This window comes from Microtus oregoni, unplaced genomic scaffold (genome assembly GCF_018167655.1).
Source record: "Microtus oregoni isolate MIOR12 unplaced genomic scaffold, Mior012 000032F_ref0000030, whole genome shotgun sequence".
Taxonomy (NCBI): Eukaryota; Metazoa; Chordata; class Mammalia; order Rodentia; family Cricetidae; genus Microtus; species Microtus oregoni.
The window spans coordinates 26,719,474-26,733,321 of record NW_024543091.1 but is presented as its reverse complement, the minus strand read 5'-3'; the positions used below and the strand labels follow the sequence as shown (position 1 = coordinate 26,733,321).

Below are 13,848 nucleotides of genomic sequence, written 5' to 3'. Positions count from 1 at the left end.
GATATTAACCCTCTATCAGATGTGTAGTTGGGAAAAAAAATCCACTCTGTAGGCTGAGCGGAATGTACTTGTAATTCCCATACTCAGAAGGCAGAGGCAGGAAGTCCTGGGATTTTCTGAATGGCCAGTCTAGCCTAAAGGGCCATCTCCAGCCCAGTGAGAAGCCCTATCAAAATAATACAAACAGTTCCTAAGCAATGGCACGGCTATACCCATATGTACGTACACACACACACACATACACATACACACACACACACACACACACACACACACACACAATGAAGTTTCTGTTAAAATGGCAATGGGCCAGAAAAGTCCCCAAGCCATGCTGCAGTGAAAAGAAGAAACATCTGGGGATTGGTTCCCCAGACAGTGGGGGAGGATGGTACTCCTATCTCCCTAAACTCAGTTTATCCTAGAAATCAAAAACATACATCTCTGCTAGACGGTATGCATCCCTATGTTTTATGACTTTGTCGATTACCTTCTCTTCCATGCCTCAGTTGCCAAATCTATAAAATGGGGATAGCATGGCCTGTGTAGGCCACCTCAAGTGAGGAACACACACTTTGAACCTGAGCCCACAAGTCAGGATAATTTCTATCATAGCCTGGCACTGCTTACTCTTTTCAAAAGAAGACCAGATTGGTGTGATTTCATTACAAAAACAAACAGAAGCTCCATAAATGTGTCATACATACCTCAGTCCTCAGAGCCCTTGGCTCCACAATGTGCACACACTTGCAATGTCAACAGGAGCAGTTCTGCAAACCACTGACTCCGCTGGACATTCAGGGGACAGACCAGGAGAGGGCCATCCGGTTCCCTGTCTCAGGAGAGGGCCATCCGGTTCCCTGTCCCAGGAGAGGGCCATCCAGTTCCCTGTCTCAGGAGAGGGCCATCCAGTTCCCTGTCTCAGAAGAACTTACTGCAAGTTGCCTGTGAATTCCACCTCTTCCCTCAGTTGCTCGTGTCTCTGCTTAGAGTTTTTTGTCTCCCATGAGACTCTGTAATTATTGCAGAGAGCCACCCCATCTTCCAGCCAGGACTGTTTCCTCTCCCCCAAATGACTCCTGTGACACCCGCATCTCTCTTCCTATAGAAAGTACCACCAGGTCTGGGGAGACAGCACAATGAACAAAGTGCTTACTGCAAGCACCAGACCTGAGTTCAATCCCTAGAGCCCATACTAAAAGGGCCAGGTAAGCCAGCTCTCCTTGGAATGCCAGGGCGCTAGGGAGGCAGGGGAGGACAGGCTCCTGGGACTTAGTGGCTGGCCAGCCTACTCAGTGAGTTCCAGGCCAGTGAGAAACACTTTCTCAAGAGAGAGAGAGAGAGAGAGAGAGAGAGAGAGAGAGAAAGGGAAAGAATTAAAGACGGATGGCATCTGCAAAATAATAGCAGAGCTGTCCTCTGGTCTCTACACATATCCACACCGTGTACACATACATGCATCTGCATACACATATGTAAGCCTCCCCACACATACGTCCATCTCCCCACACATACGTCCATCTCCACACACATACGTCCATCTCCACACACATACGTACACCTCCACACACATACGTGTACCTCAGCATACATATGTGCACCTCCACACCCATACATGTACTTCTACATGCATGCATCTTAACACATATACGTGCATCTCACACACAATCACACACCTCCACACATACATGCACTTCAACAAACACATAACATCTCTACACATACACATGCATCTCCACACTTATAACATCTCTACACACATGCATGCACCTCCACACACGTACATGTACCTCCAAACATACAAACACACGCACAGACTAGCATGAAAATGGAGGGGAGGTGTTGATTTTGTCTCTGTCTTATCCCTGTCCCTGTACCTATGACACAGAAAGTGCTTGATACATTTAATTAATGAACGATGAGCTGAGTCCGGGAATAATGTGCTGCATTAATGAACAGTGCATGGAACTAACGAACAGTGTCTTGAGCTGGTAAATGATGCTGCCCCATCCAGATGACCTCTGAACTTTCACACAGATGGGCTTCACAGGAATGAACAGATTTTATAATGTCCAAAATAACTTCTGGAGCTTCTAAATGTTCTTTTAGAAAAGATTTATTAAAAGAAGATTGGTTTTATTTTTAATTTCTATGTGATGCCCACCCCCCAAAAGTAATCTTATCCGATTATCCAAGAGAAATGTTTGCTGGAAAGCTATTTAGAGGTTCCAGTGTCTCCTCTCTTTGCTAGCTGGGCCCTGGTGAAGCTCAAACACACAGGAATCCTCAACAAAACCATTCTGGGATAAAACCTTAGTTATTAAATAGGCTCTGCTCTGAATGGAATAAAATAAATTCTCCCAGAGGGGAAATTATTCTTTGGGCTGCAATAACAACAGTCGGAGCAATATATAACCCCAGGGGCCAGAGGAAGCTCTGCCAAAGGCTGAAGGTTTCCTACCCCTGCTCAGCGGAGGCTGTCTTGGGCTCCGCAACCCTGCTCACACATACCTCACTAATTAATAGTCTGTCTCTGTGCCCATGCCTCTTCCAAACACAGGGCAGCCCAGCACAAGCCCCTGCTCCTGCTGACCCGGTTCCAGATGAGTGCCGAGGACCAGGAGAGCATGCATGTGTCTGTACGAAGCTCCTGTGCTATTCCACCCGGATAGTTTGCCTTGGCAAAGGGCACTCAGCTTGCAACGTTTTGACAGATTGAAGACTACCAGGGCCTTTGGCAAACAAATCACAAGTTCCCTTCAATGTGGAAGGTGGGGAGCCACGTACCTCCTAAGGTTTTCTGATCCACCTTGCAGTCAAAACTACCCAACATTTCACAGGAATCAAAATAAAAGATACGCTATTTATCCACCGCTGGTGTAGATTTCAAGCATTCTACGAGAAAATAACGCTCCGTGAAATGGTACAAGATTTACATCACGGAACTAGGGCTCTAAGCTTCTGTATTTGCCTTGGCCTACCCTGCTCGCCACACCCAACCATCCAATTCCAGCATAGGCTGTGTTTCACCGCTGCCCAGTTCACATCCCCTCAATGGACTCAACACCATTTGAGAGTCTTAATATCAAAAGAAGGAAAACGGGTGGGGATCCCCCTCCACATCTTTTCTCCTTTTGTTAATACAACCCAAGAGATACATAGGGAATGGCCTAGAACTGAATCAGCCGGCACCAATATCTCAGCACCGAAATGCAAACCCCAGCTGGGCAGCCACACTCTCCCAGCCCCAGCTCTAACCTGCCAGACACTGGAGCCCCCTGGGGATAACAGCATTCTCTCTACAAACTAACCACTCGCCATTTTTAATGCATCCATTTTCTCCCTGACAGAAAGGACAAGAAGAATGATTTGGATGAGAAGGAGGAGGGAGAGGAGGAAGAAATGATGGCAACAGAGGCAGGCAAACATCTAAATTCCAATTTTTTAAAAGTGCAATCTATGTATATCCCCTAGTTCCTTATTCAGAGTGTTCTGTGCTCAAGTAATTTTTTTTAGCTTTCCAGCATCCCCAGGGTGAGTATCCTTCAAAGCCCTGGCCTTTGGTGCACACAGAGTCTTGAGGGCATTGTGGACTTGTGGCAAGAGAGTGAGGCCCGGATATGTCACCGGCTCCTTCCTTGTCTCAGCTGAGAGACAGTTCACCGTACAACAGTGTCCTCTTAACTTGGCTCCCATCAGGTTCTCCCTGGCCTGGGAAACCTGAATTCAATCCAATCAAACCCAACAGGCGTTGGGGAAAGGGCTGCCTGGTCTGTGCAAAGCAAAACATTTCCATTTTACAGCGCAGACTTAGACACCTTTCTAACTGCACATTGGTTTTATTGCCTATTTCCAGGTCCTTCGTGCTTGAAGCCATTCATGTTCCCTGGGAATGCAAGGTGCTCTATCACGCCACAGCTTTTTAAGACCCAGAGCCCTCTGGTGAACTCCCCTCTCTCTCCAACTTCTGATATACCTCTGCAGCCAGCATAATCACCAGTCCAAAACAATGAAGGGGAGTAAAGAACAGAGAGGGTAGAATGGGAGAGAAGGGGGAAAAGGAAGTGGGAACAAGGAAATACAGAAGAAAAGGTAAATGAGGGGCGAGGGGTGTGGCTCAGTGGTAGCGTATGGATTAGCATGCTGTTTGAGCCCAGTGTTCATCCCCAGCACCATATGAACTAGGCATGATATGGTGTTTAGCCCTGTATTCCCAGCACTCAGGCAACGGAGGCAGGAGGATTGTGAGTACCAGGTCATCCTCAGCTACATGGTAAGTCTGAGGTCAGCCTGGACTATATGACACTGTGTTCAAAGAAAAAAAAAAAACAAGAAAAGACAGGGGAGGTGGGAGTAGGGGGAGGCAGAAGGTGAACAAGGAAGACAAAATGGAGGAAAAGAAAGAAGAGAAAGAAAAGAAGGAGGGGGAGGAGAAGGAAAAATAAATCAGAATGAGGCTGTCACACAACACTCCTCATCAGTTTGGGTTTTGTTTGTTTTCTGGTTTTGTTTTTATATTTTGTTACCTTGTCGTTGATTTTGTTGGGCTTTGGGGGATTTTGGAGACAGGGTTTCTCTGTGGAACAGCCCTAGCTATCCTGGAACCGACTCTGTAGACCAAGATGGCCTTGAATTCCAAGATCCAACTCCCAATCTGCCTCTGCCTCCAGCATGTTGGGATTAAAGGAGTGTGCCACCTCCACCAGGCTCAGTTTTTGTTTTTGTTTTTTAATGCACCCCATAATTCCCCATGGGAAAGACAGTAAAGTTAGTAAAAGGAAAGTCAGCTAACAGAGTCCTACAAACTAGAGCAATCGGTTCTAACTCCTGAGTGGGACAGCACAGCAGTTACCTGGGAAGGCAAGGAACGGCTAGCTGGCAACCCAGTGATCACACCTTGACACCATTCAAATCCATCTCAGTACAGAATGTTCTAGCAAATCCCACAATCAAGCACTGAGTGATGAGGACAGGGTCCAGGTACAGGACTGTGCCAGGCATAAGGCAAAATCAATCCCGTCTGGATGCTTGCCGTCATTTTATAGGTAGGCTTTGCCAGGGCAACCCTCCAGAAACGCATTTTTATTTCCTCTGGCCTCTCTGCCTGCCGTTCAGATGGCTCCCACCAGAAATCCACAGATGAGCGTCCAGTAGGTTCTTCCTGGACTTACATCTACCCTTTTCCCATTAGCGTGGTAGCACTCACAAGCCCCCGTTCCCAAGCCTGTTTGCATTGGTAGCTAGCACTGTTCTGGATTACACAGAATACCCTAGAGGTCCACCAAGCTGTGAATCAGAACACAGCAGCAGGGGTGTTTGATGGTTGTCTCTAGGAAAGTGAGCTGAAGGCTGTGGAAAGCCAAGGCGGAGGGAGCTGCTGGCAAATGAGGTGTGGATGAGATAAATGCAGATGATTAGGGCAGAAGAGAAAACCCTTAAAGCCTAGACTAACTCTGTCCTCAGAGCGCTTTGCAAACGTCTTGAAATTCTCACCCGGCTTTAAGGTGGAAACCTCAGATAAAGCCTACGGGTGTGGTTTGCACAAAAAAAGACAGTCAGGGCTTCCTGCGCAGAGAAATGCTCTTGGCTCCACATCAAAACAATCTCTGTGACATGTGTTTTAAGTTTAAACTGGTGAAGGTGGGTCGCTCATACGGTTTCCATGCTTTCACCTACGTTCATGATTAAGTCACTGATCATCCTGGTCAGGAATAGAAGTTCATCCTAATTTCTTTCATAGAAAAGGTAATTATTGCTTTGTGTTCAATATTTCATCTTACAAGCCCTAGCCAGATGGGTTATCCCTTGTGTCGCTGGTCTGCCACTCATTCGATATTCTGATGTTATTTACTCAGTGTCACCTGAGTAGTGGTTTAGGTGACAGCTGACACAAATCCCAGGCTGGCTTTTGTTTGTTTGCTTTGCTTGATTTAAGGGTTTGTTGTTGCTGTTGTTTTTAAGATAGGGTCTCATGCAGCTTCAACTCTCCATCCTCCTGCCTCAGCCTTCCAGAGTGCTATAATTGCAGGTAGTGCCTGGCTGGACTGCCTCTGGAATACCAGGAAATTGAAAAACTTGACTCAGTGGCCTCTTCTTCCTTTCCCTCGTACTTTCTCTTTGTTGTTGGAGGCTGCTTGTTGGTTCCTGGCTGCTCAGCCCTGAATAATCACACAGAAACTATATTATTTAAATCACTGCTTGAGCCATTAGCTCTAGCTTCTTATTGGCTAGCTCTTACACATTAATTTAACCCATCTCCATTAATCTATGTATCACCATGAGGTCTTGGCCTACCAGCAAAGTTTAAGCATGTCTGTCTCCAGCAGTGGCCCCATGGCTTCTCCCTGACTCCGCCTTCTCTCTCCCAGCATTCAGTTTAGTCCTCCCCCCCTCCCCCCACCCGTCAGCTAAGTTCTGCCTTGCTATAGGTCCAAAGCAGTTTCTTTATTAATCAATGGTACAGAGAGGAAATCCCACATCACCCCTTCCTCGTTTTCTCTACTTCCCTCCTCTTCTTCCTCCTCATTTCCTGATATCCCCCCCAAAAAAACCGGAAAATGATTGACCCCTGACCTTTCCAATTATCACATATTTCTTCACCCCAGGGGAGACTGCATTGTTCACTACTGATCACACCTCAAACATCCAGCCCCATCTTGGCAGCTCTCACACACAGGCAAACAGTTTCTGAGCCTGTTTCCCCTCACATCTGTCCTCAGGGCCCTTTTCAGAGTCCCCAAGAGGCCCCAAGAGCAGTCACCCTTCCCGCTCTCATTTCCTCAATCCCTTTGGGCTGTATTTCTAAGTGGAATGGCTGACAGGCTTAAAGTAATACTACTTTACTGGAGTGTATATCAAGGAAAGGAGAAGCTGATGTTTTCAAAGACTAACACCAGACACTTGACCTAAGGCCATGGACTGTAAAACCCTTAAAATGATCCAGACCTCTCCTCCATAAGACCTATAAAATTCACCATCTCACTGTAATGGCCCTAATTACATCTGCATTTCTTCAAAAACTACCATTCAAAATAAAAACGGCCAAATCCATTCTATTTCCTGCCAATGTAACCACCTCCTTGGCATTTAGTAGTTTTGTTTCCGCCTGTGTTTTCATTGGAAACGTGAGGTTTGTCAGCTCTGCTAAGCACAGGAGACGCGAAGAGCACCTGCCGCTCCAGCACTCACGGGCTATTGGCTGGTGGCGTCAGCTCGCCATCGCCATCGCCATCGTTGTGGAGGGCTAAGCTTCACAGTGGGAAAGTGGGGGAGGTGGAGCCGGGGAGATGGTTCAGTTAGCGAGGTGCTTGCTGTGCCAGCATGAGGACCTGAGTTCAAAATCGCAGCACCCACATAAAAACCCAGGAGCTGAGGACACGGCAGCAGGCATCTGCAATCCTAGTACTGGGAAGGCGGAGACTGGAGGCTACTTCAGGTTTGCCTGCCAGACAGTCTAGTGCAATCAGCGAGCTCCAGCTTCAGTGAGACACCCTGTCTTTACGAGGAAGGTGGAGGCCTAGAAGACTAGAAGACGCCTGGATTGGACCTTTGATCTTCACACTCCTTCGCCATACACACAGGCACAGCTGAATGCATAGGCACACACAAACATGCACACAACACACACAGGGCATGTAATTTGAAGTCTAGGAGATATAAACCCTCCTGTGTGTGTCAGTTAGCACATTTTCCTTCTGACTTGAAATAAATGCAGACAAGTTTGACTTAATCTAGCTTCCTCCAACCTTTTGATCCAAAGGGATTTTACTCCTCCAGAAGCTTTCCCATGCATCCAGAGCTTACCCAGGACTTAACAACCGGCTACCCAGCTCATTCAGGGTTAAAATTTTAATGTGTCTCTGCTACTGGCTTTGACTAGGAGTCTTTTCATTAACATAGTTGGGAGCAGAGCAGGGGTCTATGTTAATTCCTGGGCTTCACTGTCTCTTTCAATGTGGATGAAGCTGACTTTCTGTTGTTCTGTGGCTTGGCAAAGACTGAGGAAGGATTTTTAAACTAAATCTCTGCATGTCGGTATTGTGAATCCCCTTGAATGTCTTTTCCTCTCGGAGATTTTCTGGGCAGCGCATGTCTAACTGCAACCTGCTTTCCCTCTGCACAGAGAAATCCCTTGACTGTTCGCATCCATCTCCACGAAGCTTTGATAAATACGGAAACTGCCTGAATGAAGCGCGCGTGCCTGCTCCTCTTCTACTTTGTCAGAGACTTCTCGCTCTTATCGGAACACTCTCTTCCTCCAGAACATTTTGAAAAGCATTTCAATAAAAGGTGTTATATAGCTCTGGGTTTGTTTTGCTTGTAAAATATAAAATATATTGAAATGGGCCTGAAGAAAAACGTGTACATAAAAGTTGGGATGGTGAGATGGCTCTCAATAAGACACGTGACACTAAGTGGGATGATGTGCGGGATCACTCGTGTGTTCACACACACACACACACACACACACACACACACACACACACCATTTTTTAAAGACATACAGTAAGCGATGCGTGTCTGGCTCTGAGGAGAGCTTTGACAGAAACTCTAGTTTATGCTCCTGCAGTGCCTCCTGCCCAGCCCCATAACTTAACATTTTCCTCCTCCAACCCTGACAGCAGAGCCCTCGAAGAAGCACCCACCAAGCAGACCTGCCAAAAGAGTCTTTTTGCTCTGACCAATGCAGGAGGGGCAACCATTCGAATTCCAGGATGGAAAGGAAAACATAGCAAATGAGCCTTTTCCCAGGAAGTGCTCTGCTTATGTAGCCTGGGTGGCCATGTGTTTGAGGATCCCCATGTCTTCTGGAGTGCCTTTTCCCTGACAGCAAACTCACACCCGCTTGTCAGGTAGGGAGTCCCCTCCTATCTCCAACTTGCTCTTCCCATCCAGTTCAATATCCGACTGTCGCTTCCAGTTCACTGTACCCAGTTCTGCTGCAGAAGCGGCCTAAGGGCGGGACAGACTTTCCTTTACTTCTCACTCCCCTGGCGCTCTGCAGCAGTATTTTGGGGTCTCCCATATGTTTGGCACATATTGTGTGTTTAGAAATAGCATTTAAAGTTTGAGGTTAATAGCTCAGCAGATAGAGTGCTTGCCTAGTAGACATGAAGTCATGGGGTCCACCCTCAGAACCCCCAAACCAAGCCAGGGTGGTGCACACATATAATCCCAGCACTAGGAGGTGGTATCGGGAAGATCAGGAGTTTGAAGGCCATCCTTAGCTTCACAGAGAATTCAAGGTCAACTTAGGATCTATAGATTCTGTTTCAAAACAAGTTTTATTTTGAAGTGTTAAGCTTTATGTTGTTCTGTTGATGGCTGGGTATTACACAGGTCGAAACAAAGCTTTCTGCCCTCTCTTCTTGTCATCTGACATATCTGTGATCATGTCATTAATGCATAGTTTTGTACTTCTTGTGGGACTTTGTATTTCAAGCATGCAAATGACTGTTCATGTAAAATTTTACAAACAACAAGATACTGAAGCACACACACAAAGAGACAGAGAGCGTACACTCAATTATATACCAAGTATGGATCTTGAAGCATCTGCTTGGCAAATGTTGCAGCCTAGCTGGGCAACTGCACGTGGTGACATCATAACATGTCACAGACTGTTTGCATTTTTAGCATGAGTTGTCGGCATCTGAGGCTAATGCATGGTTAGAGAGGAAGAAAGACTGTAAGACGCCTTGAGGATGCAGCTTTGAGACAGCAGGCTCTTCCTTCCCTCTGTCCTGACTGTCAATCAACTCATGTAAAGAGTATCCCAAAACCTCAAGGTGACCTCATCAGAGTAGCCATCAACTTACTAGGGACGTTTAGGAGGTTCACAAGACAGAGCAGCTACAACAACCACTCAGTAAACTCAGTGTGAGGAAGTTGTGAAAGAATCAACCAGAAATCCTGACTCCAAATGTCGGTGTCTGTAACAACAGATTCATTGATCTGACAATAATATGTAAATGTTACAAATTTGTTCCTAGGGAGTTTGTTTGTATCAATAAAACCCTGTTGTCTACTCTATATATTGAGATCTCACATAGGATTTTGATGAAATAACTTTTAAATTCATCTTTATTGGTGGGTATGTGTGTGTGTATATGCATATGTGTGTGTGTATATGCATATGTGTGTGTATATGCATATGTGTGTGTGTGTGTGTGTGTGTGTGTGTGTGTGTGTTAGTGTGTGTGTGTGCATGCGCTCACACGCCACAGGGGTCATGTGGAGTTCCGAGCACCACTTCCAGATGTCAGCTCTCTCTTTCTACCTTGCATTCCAGTCACCAGCCTTGGGGCATCAGGTTTGCAAGGCAAATGCTTTCATCTGCTGAGCCATCTCACTGACTCTGGTTAAACAATTTTTAGAATCCCATCTGCGTATTTTATTTTATTAAAATAGGATCTCGTGTAGACCAGGCTGGCCTCACCTATAGAGTCAGTTTCTGATCCTCCTGCCTCTGTTTCCTGAGATTATAGGTATGTGCAACCAAGCCCAGTTTATTTGGTACTGAGAATCCAAGCACTCCATCAATTGAGCCACAACTCTAGGCCCCTGTCAGCAGTTTGTTTGTTTGTTTTCTTTCAAGTTAAAAATCAATTACAATAGCATGGATTCCATTTCCAATGTTTGGAGTCTGTATTCTGAGTCCGTAGATAATGCAAGTTCATGCCCATAATTTAATGTCTCTGAGAACTGATTTTCTGATCCACAAAGTAAAAAAGCAGTAGTTTCTCCACTTCCCACATACACATACTTAACATCAGAAGCAGGGTTCAGAATTAAAGTGGAAGTTCACGGAAGTTGTAAGCAGAACGAACTAGGGCAATAATGATACCAGACAGGTTAAATCAAACTCTGTGGAGCTGAACCAGGGTTACCTGTGGTCATAGGAGACCATAATACTTTTCAAGTTCCTTAGATAATCTTATTACATAAGATAAGATATATTCACTGATATAATCCCATTATTTACCTAAAAATAAATTTTGTTTGGAGTTACAGAGTTTCCCAGAAAACAGCAAAGCTCAAGCCACCTGGACCTTGTCCTATAGTGTGTAGCTCCTGGCCTGGATGGACTTTCAGAACCGCAGAAAACTGCAGGCTTGGACTACCATATCAAACGCTATTGCTACGCACAACCAGAAGGCCAATTACTTCAAGAACCCATACAGTAAAACAGAAACATCCAACTCCATTTTGGGCCAAGGGGATATGCTTTTTTGCTACAGTATAGACTGAACCCCGAGCCTGGAAATGCTGGGTAAGGGCATAGCACAGAGCACACCCCAACTGCTGCTTTTGATTTTAAGAGGTTTTCTGCTCACCTGAGACAGCTTGTGAAATGGGAAACCATGATGCTGCAGGTCCAGGCTAAGGCAAGGGTTCCTCAGAGGGGTCCCCCGTTTTCTGCAGGTTCAAGTGATCTTCAACTCCTATAGAAATGAAAATGGTTATTTTTTTTTTTAGCATCTCTTGCTTAGAAAAGTTCTGGAGCCCAATCAGATAAAGACACTGGGATCAATGAATGTGAGGCGGCTGACGAGACGACTCGGCTGGTAAAGACAGTTGCCACCAAACCTGCCAGTCTAACTTTGATCCCCAGGTCCCCCACGGTAGGGGAAAACTAACTGCCACAAGTTGTCTTCTGATATCACCACGTACACCTTGACAAACACCTCACACACCCTAAAACCAACAAATAAATAAATGTTAACTAAATATTAGTACATTTGCATTAATTAAAAAAACCATACAGTAGAAGCTATTAAAACGAAAAAAGCCACTTCCCAGTCACGGTGACCAGGATCTCCCAATTGGAAGGTGATACTGAATGAACACGAGGGAACAGACTTCCAGGATACTCAATACATTCCCTGACTGTGACAGCCAGTCTTCACTGGCAAGTTGAGGGTATTTGGAATCTCTTACAGGACACTGTGGGCGCATTTCCCAAGAGGTTTAACTGAGGAAAAGCCATCCTGAATGTGGGGGGGGCACCACCCATGGGCTGGGGATCCCAGACTAAATGCGAAAGGAAATAGAGAAACCCAAACGACCATCAGCATTCCTCTTTCTCTGGGTCCTGATGGTGAGCACCACGTGACCAAGCAGCTGTGCTCTCATGGCCATGCCTTCCCTATCAAGATGGACCACTTCCTCTCCAACCATGACAGCAGACTACCCTTCCCTTAAGTTGATTCTATATTTGGCCACAGAAACAAGACAAGTAACTAATGTGCCGACCCACAGAAGATGCTCAGTAGATTACTCTCAGGTTGATGCCCTCCGGTTCTGGGGTGACGAGGGGTTGGCATTAGGCAAACTGTACCAGAAATCCAGTGGCTTCTGACTGGCTACCTGACCAGAAAAGAAAATCAAGTCAGAATTTTGATTTCCCAACCGTATAGTATATAGTAAAAGTACTGCCTGTCAATGAACAGCTTAGCAGTTCTGACACAAGCTGCGGCATAGATGAACCTTAAGAGGAGCACTCCAAACGAAAGAAGCCAGACACAAAAGAACGCACATTACGTGACTCCATACACAGGTTACATATTCAGAATAGGAAACCACACAGAGACAGAGAGTAGATGAGGAGCTGCCAGGAGCAGAGGTGGAAGGTGGTAATGGGAAAATACACCGTTTGTTCCTTGGGTGACAAAAGTGTACTAAAATTAATAGCAGTAATTACACAATACTGTGAATAGACTAAAACCATTAAATTATTGACAAAATCTGGGGAATCTCCCAATAAAACAGCTTTAAAAGGACTGCCTAGGGCTGAGGATAAACTCAGAGCTAGAGTTCTAGTTTAGTGTGGATAGGACTCTGTGTTCAACTCCCAACACAAAAACAAAAACCCTACATGAAATATCACAGGTGGGGGCTGCAGAAATAGGTCATCTGGTAGAATGTGCCTACATGCACAAAACTCTGGGTTCCACCCTGTCACTATGTCAAATAGGAAGGGTCAATCCTAAGTAAACACTTGAAACATATTCCCCAGCACAGTACAGTCTGATGGGTATCATCAGCTCCATCTTATACACGAAATATTTAGATTACAGCTAGAGGAGTTGTCTCCCCGAACACAGGTTATAGAATCAAGAGAAGAACACTGTAGATTCAAATGCATGCCTGTGATCCTACCACAGGTGGTCATGCAGATCAAACAGGGAGGCATGTGAAATGCGTGTGGCCAGTGGCTGGCACATAGTGGCACTGACTTACGAGTAGCTCTGGTGATACGTATGCAGAGAGGAGCAAAGGGACACTTAAGAGTATGTTATCACCTTAAGATTAAGTAGAGAGAATACCTCCCCTACAAACACCACTCTATTCGGGTGTCCTTACCAAACAGAACTTCTAAGTACTGGCAAGCAAGGCATAAGTCTGAAAGCAAAGGAGGTTTGCATGGAATGCGATGGACTCTGAAGGAGAGGGTGGCCTGCCCCTGCACCTCCCTCTGCTCCTTTTGGGAAAGACAAATGCATGGAGCCAGGATACAGTGTGGGTGCAGACACGGGACGGATGACACCCTCTCACAGAAAGGCAGAGCTTTCAAAGATTGGTGCTCTCCACATTCTTCCCGTGATGGTAGGGGTTGGGAGGTAAATAATTGAGAGAATTTACAAAAATGAAATGGACAAGCATGAGAACTGGACAAGCCTATCCACAGGGGGAAAGAATCCAGATCTTAAGTTCCCAGCAGCCCTTTCTGGGGATGTTAAGAAAGGAAAGCCTCTTAGCTGTAATCTCTCCCAGTTGCCCATCAGCAGCTCATGAAGTGGCTCATGGTATTGAATACCCTTCCCATCTTGACTGTCCGCCAGAGGTTAC

General features: G+C 45.8%; 1 protein-coding gene across 1 annotated transcript in view; it reads right to left on the bottom strand.

Annotated features, from left to right (window-relative positions):
• The window catches only part of LOC121466055 (thrombospondin type-1 domain-containing protein 4-like), a 282,146-nt gene that overhangs the window by 245,246 nt on the left and 23,052 nt on the right, over positions 1 to 13,848 (bottom strand). Inside the window, exon 2 of the mRNA XM_041679541.1 lies at positions 11,334 to 11,441. Within this exon, the coding sequence (XP_041535475.1) occupies positions 11,334 to 11,362 (29 nt within the window). The 5' untranslated portion in view covers positions 11,363 to 11,441. The remainder of the gene's footprint in view (positions 1 to 11,333; positions 11,442 to 13,848) is intronic.